The sequence below is a fragment of the Oncorhynchus keta genome, chromosome 27 (genome assembly GCF_023373465.1).
Source record: "Oncorhynchus keta strain PuntledgeMale-10-30-2019 chromosome 27, Oket_V2, whole genome shotgun sequence".
NCBI classification, from domain to species: domain Eukaryota; kingdom Metazoa; phylum Chordata; class Actinopteri; order Salmoniformes; family Salmonidae; genus Oncorhynchus; species Oncorhynchus keta.
Window position 1 is genome coordinate 47,556,764 of NC_068447.1, and position 17,240 is coordinate 47,574,003.

The 17,240-nt window shown below is 43.6% G+C and overlaps 1 protein-coding gene across 1 annotated transcript in view; it reads right to left on the bottom strand.

Moving 5' to 3' along the window:
* The window catches only part of LOC118360221 (protein kinase C zeta type), a 167,805-nt gene that overhangs the window by 24,285 nt on the left and 126,280 nt on the right, over positions 1-17,240 (bottom strand). The window contains 2 exon segments of the mRNA XM_035739493.2: positions 14,456-14,481; positions 14,484-14,544. Coding sequence (XP_035595386.2) covers positions 14,456-14,481; positions 14,484-14,544 — 87 coding nt within the window.

Genomic DNA, 17,240 nt, shown 5'->3' on the forward strand with positions numbered 1-17,240 from the left:
CTGCCTCTAACCCTATTACAGGGGCTGAATCACTGGCCTACTGATGCTCTTCCATGCCGTCCCTAGGAGGGGTGCGTCACTGATGTGATCTACCTGTCCGGGTTTGCCCCCCCCTGTGCCGTGGTGGAGATCTTTGTGGGCTGTACTCGGCCTCGTCTCAGGATGGTAAGTTCAGAGTTGAAGATATCCCTCTATTGGTGTGGGGGCTGTGCTTTGGCAAAGTGGGTGGGGTTATATCCTGCCTGTTTGGCCCTGTCCGGGGGTATCATCGGGTGGGGCCACAGTGTCCCCTGACCCCCCCTGTCTCAGCCTCCAGTATTTATGATGCAGTAGTTTGTGTCGGGGGGCTAGGGGTAGTCTGTTATATCTGGAGTATTTCTCCTGTCTTATCCGGTGTCTTATCCGGTGCCTATGGGATCACATACATCAAACCTTGAAATACATAGCCTATATATTTACATAGACCCAATTCAATGAAGAATGGCCATGGTAATTTGTTGTATAACTTACTTCAGGAATATGAGCCCATCATGGACAGAAAAGGTGAAGAATTTACTCTGCAATGGTTATGAAAATAAATAGGTAATAGATTCCTGTGTCTTATTTTAGATTCCAACTTGATTTTCACTATTCTCACTAACAGCAAATGGCTGCATCTTATCTGCCATTTGCACAAAATAGTTAAGCCTTATTTCAATACAATGCTTCAAGCACTAGAAGGTGTGTGTATGCATGGTCTAAAGTTTGCGTGGAGGAAAGGACAGTTCAGTTTTTTATAAATGACAACTTGTACACGCACATTTTGGGGTATATTTTGTACGTACGCATGGTTCATAAATGAGCCTCTCCTACTCAGAGGAAGTGGCCCAGGAGCCCGAGGGAACTTGAAAGGGGAGCTGGAGCCAAGGATGAGCGGGGTAACCAAAGGCCCTTAGATCACATCACCATCTGACGTTGCCTGTGTGCGTGATGGCCGAGAGAGTAAGAGAGAGAGTGTGTGTGCGTGCGTGCGACTGTGTGTCTGTGACAGAAAGTGCGTGCCTGTATGTGTTTGAGAGCAAGTGTGTGATACGGCAGCAGGGAGGACTCCAGAGGGGTGAGGAGATGATGATGATTACTAATTACAGCCAATCAACAGCAGGGGCCCGGCAAGGAGCTCTCACTGTCACATACTCTCTCATACACACACTCAAATGAACAGACACAACTCATTTTTCACATCAATGCGTAGTTCCCTCAGTTTTCTCCCTCTGAAACCTTTAGTCAGTCTCTTGTTGGGTCATCTGACAAGTTATCAGGGCTGTTTAAACAGTTAAACTACGAGAAGGGGAGGCTTTATAAACAAAACAAAAAGGGTTCTTTCAAAACAGAGGGTACTGTAAGAACAGATATGAGGAGTGCTCATAGATATCTAATTTATCAACTACATAAAACCTTATAGGAAAGGCCGGAGCCTGTTTTTTTTTTATTTTTAATTTAACCTTTATTTAAGGCCAGTTGAGAACAAGTTCTCATTTACAACTGCAACCTGTCCAAGATAAAGCAAAGCAGTGCGACACAAACAACACAGAGTTACACATGGAATAAACAAACGTACAGTCAATAACGCAATAGAAAAGTCTATATACAGTGTGTGCAAATGAGGTAAGATTATGGAGGTAAGGCAATAAATTGGCCGTAGTGGCGAAGTAATTACAATTTAGCAATGAAACACTGGAGTGATAGATGTGCAGAAGAAGAATGTGCAAGTAGAGATACTGGGGTGCAAAGGAGCGGAAAATAATAATAATAACAATATGGGGATGAGGTAGTTGGGTGGGCTATTTACAGGTGGCCTATGTACAGGTGCAATGATCTGTAAGCTGCTCTGATTTAATAAAAAAAAAATGTTTTAACCTTTATTTAACCAGGTAGGCTAGTTGAGACCAAGTTCTCATTTACAACTGCGACCTGGCCAAGATAAAGCATAGCAGTGTGAACAAACAACAACACAGAGTTACACATGGAGTAAACAAATAAACAAGTCAATAACACAGTAGAAAAAAAAGAAAAAAAAGAGTCTATACACATTGTGTGCAAAAGGCATAAGGAGGTAGGTGAATAATTACAATTTAGCAGATTGACACTGGAGTGATAAATGATCAGATGGTCATGTGCAGGTAGAGATACTGGTGTGCAAAAGAGCACAAAAGTAAATAAATAAAAACTGTTTGGGGATGAGGTAGATAAATTGGGTGGGCTATTTCCCGATGGACTATGTACAGCTGCAGCGATCGGTTAGCTGCTCAGATAGCAGATGTTTAAAATTGGTGAGGGAGATAAAAAGTCTCCAACTTCAGCGATTTTTGCAATTCGTTCCAGTCACAGGCAGCAGAGAACTGGAAGGAAAGGCGGCCAAATGAGGTGTTGGCTTTAGGGATGATCAGTGAGATACACCTGCTGGCGACGAATATGTAGCGAGGGCCAGCCGACTAGAGCATACAGGTCGCAGTGGTGGGTGGTATAAGGTGCTTTAGTAACAATATGGATGGCACTGTGATAAACTGCATCGAGTTTTCTGATTAGAGTACTGGAAGCTATTTTGTAGATGACATCGCCGAAGTCGAGGATTGGTAGGATAGTAATTTTTCTAGGGTAAGTTTGGCGGCATAAGTGAAGGAGGCTTTGTTGCGAAATAGAAAGCTGACTCTATATTTGATTTTAGATTGGAGATGTTTGATATGAGTCTGGAAGGAGAGTTTACAGTCTAGCCACACACCTAGGTACTTATAGATGTCCACATATTCTAGGTCGGAACCATCCAAGGTGGTGATGATAGTCGGGCGTGCGAGTGCAGGCAGCGATCGGTTGAAAAGCATGCATTTGGTTTTACATTTACATTTACATTTAAGTCATTTAGCAGACGCTCTTATCCAGAGCGACTTACAAATTGGTGCATACACCTTATGACATCCAGTGGAACAGCCACTTTACAATAGTGCATCTAAATCTTTTTAGGGGGTGAGAAGGATTACTTACCCTATCCTAGGTATTCCTTGAAGAGGTGGGGTTTTACTAGCGTTTAAGAGCAGTTGGAGGACACGGAAGGAGTGTTGTATGGCATTGAAGCTCGTTTGGAGGTTAGATAGCACAGTGTCCAAGGAAGGGCCAGAAGTACAGAATGGTGTCGTCTGCGTAGAGGTGGATCAGAGAATCACCCGTAGCAAGAGCAACATCATTGATATATACAGAGAAAAGTCGGCCCGAGAACTGAACCCTGTGGCACCCCCATAGAAACTGCCAGAGGTCCGGACAACAGGCCCTCCGATTTGACACACTGAACTCCGTCTGAGAAGTAGTTGATGAACCAGGCAAGGCAGTCACTTGAGAAACTGAGGCTACTGAGTCTGCCGATGAGAATGTGACGATTGACAGTCGAAATACGGCTGCACAGTATTGTCTTTTATCAATGGCGGTTATGATATCGTTTAGGACCTTGAGCGTGGCTGAGGTGCAGCCGTGACCAGCTCGGAAACCAGATTGCATAGCGGAGAAGGTACGGTGGGATTCGAAATGGTCGATGATTTGTTTGTTAACTTGGCTATCGAAGACCTTAGAAAAGGCAGGTTAGGATAGATATAGGTCTGTAACAGTGTGGGTCTAGAGTGTCACCCCCTTTGAAGAGGGGGATGACCGCGGCAGCTTTCCAATCTTTGGGGATCTCAGACAATATGAAAGAGGTTGAACAGGCTAGTAATAGGGGTTGCAACAATGGCGGCAGATCATTTTGTCTAGCCCAGCTGATTTGTAGGGGTACAGATTTTGCATCTCTTTCAGAACATCAGCTATCTGGATTTGGGTGAAGGAGAAATTGGGAGGCTTGGGCAAGTTGCTGCGGGGGGTGCAGAGATGTTGACCGGGGTAGGGGTAGCCAGGTGGAAAGCATGGCCAGCCATAGAACAATGCTTATTGAAATTCTCAATTATCGTGGATTTATTGGTGGTGGCAGGGTTTCCTAGCCTCAGCGCAGTGGGCAGCTGGGAGGAGGTGCTCTTATTCTCCATGGACTTTACAGTGTCCCAGAACTTTTTGGGAATTTGTGCTTCAGGATGCAAATTTCTGTTTGAAAAAGCTGGCCTTTGCTTTCCTAACCGCCTGTGTATATTGGTTCCTAAGTTGCATATCTCGGGGGCTATTAAATGCCAATTCAATATGCCACAGGATGTTTTTGTGCTGGTCAAGGGCAGTCAGGTCTGGAGTGAACCAAGGGCTATATTTTTTATTTGACCTTTAACGAGGGAAGTCAGTTAAGAACAAATTCTTATTTACAATGACGGCCTAGGAACAGTGGGTTCAGGGGCAGAACGACAGATGTTTACCTTGTCAGCTCGGGGATTCGATCTTGCAACCTTTCGGTTACTGGCCCAAAGCTCTAACCACTAGGCTACCTGCCACCCAATTTCTGTTCCTAGTTCTAAATTTTTTGAACGGGGCATGCTAATTTAAGATGGTGAGGAAAGCACTTTTAAAGAATAACCAGGCATCCTCTACTGACGGAATGATTCAATATCCTTCCAGGATACCCGGGCCAGATCGATTAGAAAGGCCTGCTCGCTGAAGTGTTTTAGGGAGAGTTTGATAGTGATGAGGTGTAGTCGTTTGACCGCAGACCCATTACGGACGCAGGCAGTGATCGCCGAGATCCTGGTTGAAGACAGCAGAGGTGTATTTGGAGGGCAGGTTGGTAAGGATGATATCTATGAGGGTGCCCGTGTTTACAGATTTGGGGTTGTACCTGGTAGGTTCATTGATAATTTGTGTGAGACTGAGGGCATCTAGCTTATCTTATAGGATGGCTGGGGTGTTAAGCATGTCCCCGTTTAGGTCACCTAACAGTACGAGTTCTGAAGATAGATAGGGGGCAATCAATTCACATATGATGTCCAGGGCACAGCTGGGGGCTTTAGGTGGTCTGTAGCAAGCGGCAACGGGGTTGTTGTTTCTGGAAATGTGGATTTTTAAAAGTAGAAGCTCGAATTGTTTGGGCACAGCATGACAGAACTATGCAGGTTATCTCTACAGTAGATTGGAACTCTGCCCTCTTTGGCAGTTCTATCTTGTTGGAAAATGTTATAGTTAGGGATGGAAATTTCAGGATTTTTGGTGGCCTTCCTAAATCAGGATTTCGAGACGGCTAGGACATCCGGGTTGGCAGAGTGTGCTAAAGCAGTGAATAAAACAAACTTAGGGAGGAGGCTTATAATGTTAACATGCATGAAACCAAGGCTTTTACAGTTACAGAAGTCAACAAATGAGAGCGCCTGGGGAATGGGAGTGGAGCTAGGCGCTGCAGGGCCTGGATTAACCTTTACATTACCAGAGGAACAGAGGAGGAGTAGGATAAGGCCTAAAGGCTATAAGAAGTGGTTGTCTAGTGATTTCAGAACAGAGAGTAAAAGGCAAGGCATAATGTACAAAAAGGATATGGTAGGATGTGAATACAGTAGAGGTAAACCGAGGCATTGAGTGACGATGAGAGAGGTTTTGTCTCTAGAGACATCATTTAAGCCAGTTGAGGTCACTGCATGTGTGGGAGGTGGAACAAAAGGGCTAGCTGAGGCATATTGAGCAGGGCTCGAGGCTCGACAGTGAAATAAGACAATAATCAGTAACCAAAACAGCAATGGACAAGGCATATTGACCTAAGGGAGAGGCATGCGTAGCCAAGTGATCATACGGTCCAGTGAGTAGCTAGGCGAGTTGGAGACATGGCAATTCATACAGCTAGCGGGCCGGGGAAAGCAGGCTAGCAGGAGTGCCTTAAGGGACGTCGCAACGGAAGAGTCTGTTGAAGCCCCCTCGGACGGTTACGTCGGCAGACCAGTCGTGATGGATCGGCGGTGCTCCGTGTAGGCACTAAAAGGGTCCAGGCCAATTGGCAAAGTAGGTATTGTAGCCCAAGAAATTGACTGATGGAGCTCTTCAGCTAGCCGGGAGGTGGGCCTAGCTCGGGGCTAGCTCCAGGCTAACTGGTGCTTGCTTCGAAACAGAGACGTTAGCCAGAGAAGCCACTCAAATAGCAGCTAGCTAGCTGTGATGATCCAGGTGAAAAGGTTCAGAGCTTGCGGTAGGAATCCAGAGATGTGGTAGAGAAAAATCAGCCTGATATGCTCTGGGTTGAGTCGCGCTGTGCAGACTGGCAGGAGTTGTCCGGGCTGAGGTTAGCTGATGACCACCAGCAATGGCTAGCTGACTACTAGCTAGTTATCTGGCTAACTTCTTATGGGGGTTCCAGTTCTAAAGTATAGAAAATATCAGATCTATATAACATTGGGTGAAGCGGGTTGCTGTAGAGTATGTTGAAATTGAGGTTAAAAATATATACAAAATATATACACGGGACACGACAAGACAAAGTTATCTGACTGCTATGCCATCTTGGATACAATGTGTTGTGATTCATATTAATATGCTTAAACAACAGTAGTCAAAGTGCTGCTCAGAGCCCGGGAGTTTTGTCTGGGCCAGAGACTGCTAGGTTTCTGTTGGAAGGACGTTGCATCGTGTACGAATTCCACACCTTCAATGGTCAACCGCCACTGAGACATGCCGTCAAAGCTTCGTCAAGCCATTTAACATGGAGGTTTCACGGGGGGCTGGGGGGAAAATATCAGTGGTCAAATTCACAAGATTTTTCCTTTGCTGTCTGCACTGCACCACGCGTCATGGCAAGTCACGTTACTGATATTTAGAAATATTTTTTTCCTTCTCACTTATGGTGGGACCCACACCCAATTTCCCCAAGAGGCAAACATTGTATGTTTAAACCAGCATCTCGGTTGCATCCAAAATCGCACCCTATTCCCTCCAGAGTGCACTACTTTTATCAAGGGCCCATATGCCCTATTTTTTTGCAAGTGCCCTATCGGTCCTGGTTAAAAGTAGTGCACTATGTAGTGAATATGGTGATATTTGGGATGCAGAATATGCTATTTATTCATATATGAGTAGGAGTGTGCCTCACGGTATTAACACAATTTATTTTCATTGCATGCATGACAAATCTGATATTTTAAGCTATTGGGAGATTATAACCTGCTCAGAAAAATAAAGTGAACACTAAAATAACACATCCTAGATCTGAATGAATTAAATATTCTTATTAAATACTTTTTTCTTTACATAGTTGAATGTGCTGACAACAAAATCACTCAAAAATTATCAATGGAAATCAAATTTATCAACCCATGGAGGTCTGGATTTGGAGTCACACTCAAAATTAAAGTGGAAAACCACACGACAGGCTGATGTAATGTCCTTGAACAAGTCCAAATGAGGTTCAGTAGTGTGTGTGGCCTCCACGTGCCTGTATGACCTCCCTACAACGCCTGGCAATGCTCCTGATGAGGTGGCGGATGGTCTCCTGAGGGATCTCCTCCCAGACCTGGACTGGATCTCCTCACAGACCTGGACTAAAGCATCCGCCAACTCCTGGACAGTCTGTGGTGCAACGTGGCGTTGGTGGATGGAGCGAGACATGATGTCCCAGATGTGATAAATTGGATTCAGATCTGGGCAACGGGCGGGCCAGTCAATAGCATCAATGCCTTCCTCTTGCAGGAACTGCTGAAACACTCCAGCCACATGAGGTCTTGCATTAGGAGGAACCCAGGGCCAACCGCACTAGCATATGGTCTCACAAGGGGTCTGAGGATCTCATCTCGGTACTTAATGGCAGTCAGGCTACCTCTGGCGAGCACATGGAGGGCTGTGCGGCCCCCCAAAGAAATTCCACCCCACACCATGACAGACCCACCGCCAAACCGGTCATGCTGGAGGATGTTGCAGGCAGCAGAACGTTCTCCATGGCGTCTCCAGACTGTCACGTCTGTCACATGTGCTCAGTGTGAACCTGCTTTCATCTGTGAAGAGCATAGGGCACCAGTGGCGAATTTGCCAATCTTGGTGTTCTCTGACAAATGCCAAACGTCCTGCACAGTGTTGGGCTGTAAAGCACAACCCCCAGCTGTGGACGTCGGTCCCTCATACCACCCTCATGGAGTCTGTTTCTGACCATTTGAGCAGACACATGCACATTTCTGGCCTGCTGGAGGTCATTTTGCAGGGCTCTGGCAGTGCTCCTCCTGCTCCTCCTTGCACAAAGACGGAGGTAGCGGTCCTGCTGCTGGGTTGTTGCCCTCCTACTGCCTCCTCCACGTCTCCTGATGTATTGGCCTGTCTCCTGGTAGCGCCTCCATGCTCTGGACACTACGCTGACAGACACAGCAAACCTTCTTGCCACAGCTCGCATTGATGTGCCATCCTGGATGAGCTGCACTAACTGAGCCACTTGTGTGGGTTGTAGACTCCGTCTCATGCTACCACTAGAGTGAAAGCACCGCCAGCATTCAAAAGTGACCAAAACATCAGCCAGGAAGCATAGGAACTGAGAAGTGGTCTGTGGTCACCACCTGCAGAACCACTCCTTTATTGGGGGTGTCTTGCTAATTGCCTATAGTTTCCACCTGTTGTCTATTCCATTTGCACAACAGCATGTGAAATTTATTGTCAATCAGTGTTGCTTCCGAAGTGGACAGTTTGATTTCACAGAAGTGTGATTGACTTGGAGTTACATTGTGTTGTTTAAGTGTTCCCTTTATTTTTTTGAGCAGTGTATATTTAAGCAATAAGGCCCACAATGTAGAGTGCCTGGATACAGCCCTTATACAGCCCCGCAATATACCACAACCCCCCAAAGTACCTTATTGCTATTATAAACTGGTTACCAAAGCAATTAAAGCAGTAAAAATTGTATGTTTTGTCATACCTGTGGAATACGGACTGATATACTACGGCTTTCAGCCAATCAGCATTCAGGGCTCCGAGTTTATAATAAAGGACAGGATATGTTTGGTATTTTAGAACTTACAGTTATGGTTTCTTACACTGACAGTAGTCTAAGAGAGACGGCTTTGTATCTTTGAAATCATTCCTTTTGGCAATGTTTTTTCTATCGTAGGCTATTGCCTATTTAGTGAACCAAAATCAAGTCAGGGTATTTATCTGTCTGTCTGCTCTTCTATGTCTCGACGAGTTATCCAATCACTGCCTGTCGGTAATAATTCTGCATTGGATTTCCGAAAGATTTTCCACTGTTACTCTGGTAAGAGGATGTGGAGCAGCGCTATTCTCTTGAGAGGGGCAGTCAGAGACGCAGTTAGAGATGTGGGCCATAATTCTGCTACTGGCTGCTGCAGGGGTTCTGATCACCCCCACGGGATAGGCTGGCAGCACTGTCTCTGACATCACTATGCTGAGTTTGGCACTGAGCTAGGGAGGCTTATGTTATGGACACGGGCTGCACGTCATTCAACAAAGTTGTTCCCTTTTCCTTTCTGCCCTTAGTTAATCCACCTGCAGGATTTATCTGATAGGACTGGGAAGTAAAGGCAGGAACTAACCCAGCGGGCAAAAGTTGTTGCAGTGATGTCACTTTTACCAGCTAGAAAAGGACGCCTAAAAAAAAGCGACTAGGCATCAGGATAGATAAGAGTAAAGTAAAGAAAAGATTGATTTGAACTTTTCGCACCAAAGTACGTTCATCTCTTGCTGTGTGGTCCCATGGTGTTTATACTTGCGTACTATTGTTCGTACAGATGAACGTGGTACCTTCAGGCATTTTGAAATTGCTCCCAAGGGTGAACCAGACTTGTGGAGGTCTACAATTTTATTTCTGAGGTCTTGGCTGATTTAAAAAAAAAAAATCCCATGATGTCAAGCAAAGAGGCACTGAGTTTGAAGGTAGGCCTTGAAATACATCCACAGGTACATCTCCAATTGACTCGAATCATGTCAATTAGCCTATCAGAAGCTTCTAAAGCCTTGACATCATTTTCTGGAATTTTCCAAGCTGTTTAAAGGCACAGTCAACTTAGTGTATGTACACTTCTGACCCACTGGAATTGTGACACAGTGAATTATAAGTTAAATAATTGTTGGGAAAATTACTTGTGTCATTCACAAAGTAGATGTCCTAATCGACTTGCCAAAACTATAGTTTCTTAACAAGACATTTGTGGAATGGTTGAAAAATGAGTTTTAATGACTCCAACCTAAGTGTATGTAAACTTCCAACTTCAACTGTATGTGTAGCATCGGAATGTGTGTTGTCTGTGTGTGTGTGTGTGTGTGTGTGTGTGTGTGTGTGGATTTTTTGTCGAGTGTCAATGTAATGTGTGTGAGTGAGTGTGTATACATTAAGAACATCACAGACTGACCAGGTGAATAGACATGATCCCTTATTGATGTCACTTGTTAAATCCACTTCAATCAGTGTAGATGAGGGGGTGGAGACAGGTTGAAGACAATTGAGACATGAATTGTGTATGTGTGCCATTCAGAGGGTGAATGGGCAAGACAAAAGTTTTAAGTGCCTTTGAACAGGGTATGGTAGTAGGTGCAAGGCACACTAGTGTGTGTCAAGAACTGCAACGCTGCTGGGTTTCTCACACTCAACAGCTCCCCTTGTGTATCAAAGGACATCCAGCAAACTGTGGGAAGCATTGGAGTAAAGATGGGCCAGCATCCCAGTGGAACGCTTTTGAGACCTTGTTGAGTCCATGCCCCGATGAATTGAGGATGTTCTGAGGGCAAAAGGGGGGTGAGCAACTAAATATTAGGAAGGTGTCCTTAATGTTTGGTATAGGGTCAGAGAAAGATAGAGTCAGTGCAGATAGTTTGGGTACCATTCATTGACTATTTAGCAGTCTTATTCTTATGGCTTGGGGGTAGAAGCTGTGTCGGAGCCTGTTGGTTCAAGAGCCCATGCTCCAGTACCATTTGCCGGATGGGAGCAGAGTGAACAGTCTATGGCTTGGTTGGCTGGAGTCTTTAGCAATTTTTCAGGCCGCCTCTTATACCGCCTGATATAGAGCTGTAGTCTATGAACAGCATTCCCACTTAGTTATTTCTCCTCTTGTCCAGGTGGGAGAGGGCAGTGTGAAGTGATTGTGTCATCTGTGGGTCTGTTGGGGCGGTATGTGAATTGGAGTGGGTCTAGGCTGTCCGGGGTGATGGTGTTTATAATTACAGATGTGAGTACCACAGGGTGATAATAATTTAGGGAGGTTACCTGAGATCTTTTGGGAACAGGGACAATGGTGGTCAGCTTGAAACATGTTGGGATTACAGACTGGGACAAGGACAGATTGAAAATGTCTGTTGCCAACTGGTCTGCACATTCTTTGAGAACACCCCCTGGTATTCCGCCTTGTGGTTGTTAACCCGTTTAAATGTTTTGCTCATGTGGGTCACGGAGAGCGAGATCACACAGTCATCCAGAAAAACACAAGACAAAGTGTTTTATTCCTCGACAAGAGTATAAAAGGTATTTAGCTTGTTTGGTAGTTCTGCATCGCTGGGCAACTCATGGCTGGATTTCTGTTTGCAAGCCCTGCCACATGCGATGAGCTTCGGAGCCAGTGTAATAGGATTCAGCCTTCCTCCTAGATTGTCCTTTTGCATGTTTGATGTCTCGTTGGAGGTCTTGGCGGGCTTTCTTGTATGCGTCCGTGTACCGTTCATTGTAAGCAATAGCTCTGGCCTTTAGCCCATGGTTTTTGGTTTGGATACATGCTTATGGTCACTGTGAGGAGGATATTGTCTACGCACTTATTGATGAATCCTGTGACTGTTGTGGTAAACACTTATTGATGAAGCCTGTGACTGTTGTGGTAAACACTTATTGATGAAGCCTGTGACTGTTGTGGTAAACACGTATTGATGTAGCCTGTGACTGTTGTGGTAAACACTTATTGATGAAGCCTGTGACTGTTGTGGTAAACACGTATTGATGTAGCCTGTGACTGTTGTGGTAAACACTTATTGATGAAGCCTGTGACTGTTGTGGTAAACACGTATTGATGTAGCCTGTGACTGTTGTGGTAAACACTTATTGATGAAGCCTGTGACTGTTGTGGTAAACACTTATTGATGAAGCCTGTGACTGTTGTGGTAAACACGTATTGATGTAGCCTGTGACTGTTGTGGTAAACACGTATTGATGTAGCCTGTGACTGTTGTGGTAAACACGTATTGATGTAGCCTGTGACTGTTGTGGTAAACACTTATTGATGTAGCCTGTGACTGTTGTGGTAAACACTTATTGATGAAGCCTGTGACTGTTGTGGTAAACACTTATTGATGAAGCCTGTGACTGTTGTGGTAAACACTTATTGATGAAGCCTGTGACTGTTGTGGTAAACACTTATTGATGAAGCCTGTGACTGTTGTGGTAAACACTTATTGATGAAGCCTGTGACTGTTGTGGTAAACACTTATTGATGAAGCCTGTGACTGTTGTGGTAAACGTAATGCTGTCTGAGGAATCCCAGAACATATCTCAGTCTGTACTAGCAAAACAGTCTTGTAGCCTCGAGATCTCATCATGAAAAAGACTCCTTTACCTGGTTAGAAGGGACCAGTTGGTTGTAATAGTTGTTATACAGTTGTTATCTTCTCAACCAGAAAAGTCAACATTACAACACTATAGTTAAAGAGACTTAAACATTATCTCATGAGAGACTAGTGTTGTCAAGATAGCAGAATTTTTACTTCGATACCAGGTTAAGTATCACTATACTCGATACCAAAATGATGCCACAGCAAAAAGAAAGGAGTCTTATTAGCCAATGTCACAGAATGGCAGTTGATCTGGACCAGCGTTTTCCCCAAACTCGGTCCTCGGGACCCCAAGGGGTGCACATTTTGGTAACACTATACACCTGATTCAAATGATCAAAGCTGGATCATTAGATGATTATTTGAATCAGCTGTGTAGTGTTAGAGAAAAAAACTAAAATACTTATTTTATTATACTGATCAACAACATTTGCATAGAATAAGCAATCTCTTCTTTTATAAAAGTGTGCGCTGTCCCTTTAAGACCATGACATCATGTGCACACACACTCAGTTCCAGGCTTGAGCAAAGAGGATGATCTTGACTGGGAGAGACGTCAGGCAGGGGAGACAAAATGAATGACAATTGTTTTTGGTGACAATCAGCTTTGAAATCAGCAATATATTGCTTTATAGTTTGCATAATATATACAAGGTACTAGGGTAGGGAATTTATGTTGGCTTCAGCTGTAAGCTAGCAAGTAAAGTTCCCACTGGGCACACACTGGTTGAACCAACGTTGTTTCCAGATCATTTCAATGAAATTACATTGAACCAACGTGGAAAAGACGTTGAATTGATGTCTGTGCCCAGTGGTTTTGCCTACAAAGCGGAAGCTACCGGTATCTTCAGGCTAGAGCTAGCAATGAGTAAGTAGAGCAGACAAGGCGCAGGCACGTTGCGCTCACGCTATAAGGGGGCAACGGCTGTGATCAAAGACAGACTGGATCCTCGCTCAATCAGTAGACCACTGTGAGACACATTTAAAAGAAGTACCGAAAGTAACAAAAATGTGAGTACCTAACCGTTGTTGATGGTCTAGTATCAAAAAAGTAACAACGTCTCGGGGTACTTTGCAACACTGTGAGACATGCTGTTGATTGACATTCAATTGAACAATGATATTGCGCAGAAAAGGAGGCACCACTGTGATCAAGGCATCTCCCGCTTTTTTTTTTATATTGAATATACAGAAGACTCTTTGACTAGAAACTAATAATGTGCGGAAACACCGAATCCCACTGTGTATGTGCACATGAGCATAATTTCTGATGACATACCGGATCCCCTAAATATTGTATGGGCCCATCTCCCACTTTGAAATAGCAGCATGCGTCAGCTGTACGCCATCAACCTCCCCTCAACACACACACACACACACACACACACACACACACACTTGGATGGTGCACGTCTGTCATTTAGAACTCACTTTTATTCTTGGTGGTGCAACAAAGAGGAGGCAGTCACTTTGTTCTACACAGCAGTGGTCTAACACTGTGTCTCTTCACGTGTTCTATTCATTTAAAGCTCCCTAAGATCCCTCTCCTCCCAACACTGGTCAATTAAGACACTTAACAAGGGCTGATTGCTGAGGGAAATGACTCGGAAGGAATCTGATGGGAAACTTCCTCGTTGTCAAAGTTAGGAAAGCCATGCCAATCGGAAATTCCTTTAATTAACCATTAGCAATAAAAAGTAAATATTGTTTCACCACCCCCCCCCCCTCCCCCAATAATCAAGTATCTTCTCAAACATTTTTGCAATATTAGTCAAATAAAATATAGCGTACCCACCATTTAAAGCATGACGTAATGCAAAGAGACATAATGTGAATCAAAGTAAACTGATGACCGTCACAATGACCAAGATGTGTTCCCACAGGTGATACTGACTAACCACAGAACACAATTACTCACTGTTGACTTCCCCGACTTCCCTCCCATCACAAATACTCTGTCAGACGGATTCATCCACTTCTATTCTTCTAAGTTAAGTGGATTTGATTGGAGGCTTACCTGGTCCCAGTCTATAGTGCGGAAAACGTGTGCGACTTGATGTCAGAGAAGCCCGTTTGGACCTGGCAACCCAGACGCTCTTTGGGGTCCTGTTAGGTGGAGAGAAACGAGTAGAATCAAGAGTTGGCATGCTCAACGCAATAGTCCATAAACAAAGTGAAAATGACAGAAAATCTATATCTGCCGCCAGTCAATCAAGTATATTTGTGGCACCAATTTGAATAGATAGTTTATAACACCAATTACAGAAATGTGATCTTGGTCGAATATAGAGATGTAATATTTACTCAAATTAAACAAAGTTCAGTCAGTACTTCCCTCAAACAAACTCTTACACAATTCCTTTAGCCTTAGAAATCTCAAAACAAGGTGATTATCAAAATACCACCAATGAAAAACACACAATAACTACTGCCAACAATTCACAGATCAACGATTGTATTAACAGTTTAACCCCATAATCACAATAGATTTACTTTATATTTATCGGTTGTTTGATCTACTACTATTTTAGATTATTCTGTGGAAATGTAATCCAGAGCAGTATTTTTTTTTGTCGGGAGTTTACATACACTTAGGTTGGAGCCATTAAAACTTGTTTTTCAACCACTCCACAAATTTCTGGTTAACAAACAATAGTTTTAGTCGGTTTGGACATCTACTTTGTGCATGACACAAGTAATTTTTCCAAAAATAGTTTACAGACAGATTATTTCACTTAATCACAATTCCAGTGGGTCAGAAGTTTACATACACTAAGTTGACTGTGCCTTTAAACAGCTTGGAAAATTCCAGAAAATGATGTCATGGCTTTAGAAGCTTCTGATAGGCTAATTGACATAATTTGAGTCAATTGAAGGTGTGCCTGTGGATGTATTTCAAGGCCTACCTTCAAACTCAGTGCCTCTTTGCTCAATATACAAATGCCTGAAGGTACCACGTTCATCTGTACAAACAATAGTACACTGTCTCCTAGAGATGAACATACTTTGGTGAAAAAAGTGCAATTCACTCCCAGAACAACAGCAAAGGACCTTGTGATGATGCTGGAGGACACAGGTACAAAAGTATCTATATCCACAGTAAAACGAGTCCTATATCGACATAACCTGAAAGGCCGCTCAGCAAGGAAGAAGCCATTGCTCCAAAATGGCCATAAAAAGCCAGACTACGGTTTGCAACTGCACATGGGTACAAAGATCGTACTTTTTGGAGAAATGTACTCTGGTCTGATGAAACAAAAATAGAACTGTTTGGCCATAATGACCATCGTTGCATTTGGAGGAAAAAGGGGGAGGCTTGCAAGCCGAAGAACACCATCCCAACCATGAAGCATCATGTTGTGGGGGCGCTTTGCTGCAGGAGGGACTGGTGCAATTCAAAAAAATAAGAGGGCATCATGAGGAAAGAAAATTATGTGGATAAATTGAAGCAACATATCAAAATATCAGTTAAAGCTTGGTCACAAATGGGTCTTCCAAATGGACAATGACCCCAAGCATACTTCCAAAGTTATGTCAAATGGCTTAAGGACAACAAAGTCAAGGTATTGGAGTGGCAAAGATGAAAAAAATGTGTGTGAGCAAGAAGGCCTACAAACCTGACTCAGTTACACCAGCTCTGTCAGGAGGAATGGGCCAAAATTCACCCAACTTATTGTGGGAAGCTTGTGGAAGGCTACCCGAAACGTTTGACCCAAGTTAAACAATTTAAAGGCAATGCTACCAAATACTAATTGAGTGTATGCAAACTTCTGACCCACTGGGAATGTGATGAAAAAAAAAAAGCTGAAATAAATCACTCTACTATTATTCTGACATTTTACATTCTTAAAATAAAGTGGTGACCCTAACTGACCTAAGACAGGTAATTTTTACGAGGATTAAATGTCAAGAATTGTGAAAAAATGAGTTTAAATGTATTTGCCAAGGTGTATCGAAACTTCCGACTTCAACTGTACGTACACTAACACAACTTAGAACAAAACTATAAACACACATACAATTACATATTATGTTAAAAAACTAAATTATTGACTAAAAAAACAGCTGTCCTAAAGACAATTACACTCTTCTATGATATAAACATCGTTCAAGGGTTTAAACTCCACCAACAAAACGATATCAAAATTTTAAATGAGAGAATTCCAGGACCACGGAGCTGAGTATCTAAAACTATTTCTACCATGACTGAGCACTTGTTGGCTACTTTTCCTTCACTATGTGGAACAACTCATCCCAAGCCATCTCAATTGGGTTGAGGTTGGGTGATAGTGGAGACCAGGTCATCTGATGCAGCACTCCATCACTCTCCTTGGTCAAATAGCCCTTAAACAGCCTGGAGGTGTGTTTTGGGTCGTTGTCCTGCTGAAAAACAAATGATAGTCCCACTAAGCGCAAACCAGATGGGATGGCGTATCGCTGCAGAATACTGTGGTAGCCACACCATCACACCTCCTCCTCCATGCTTCACAGTGGGAACCACACATGCGGAGATCATCCGTTAACCTACTCTGCGTCTCACAAGGACACAGCGGTTGGAACAAAAAATCTCAAATTTGGACTCATCAGATCAAAGTACAGATTTCCATCGGTCTAATGTCCATTGCTCATGTTTCTTGGCCTAAGCAAGCCTCTTTTTCTTATTGGTGTCCTTTAGTAGTGGTTTCTTTGCAGCAATTCGACCATGAATTCCTGATTCACGAATGCTTGATATCTCTGAACAGTTGTTTAGATGTGTCTGTTACTTGAACTCTGTGAAGCATTTATTTGGGTTGCAATCTGAG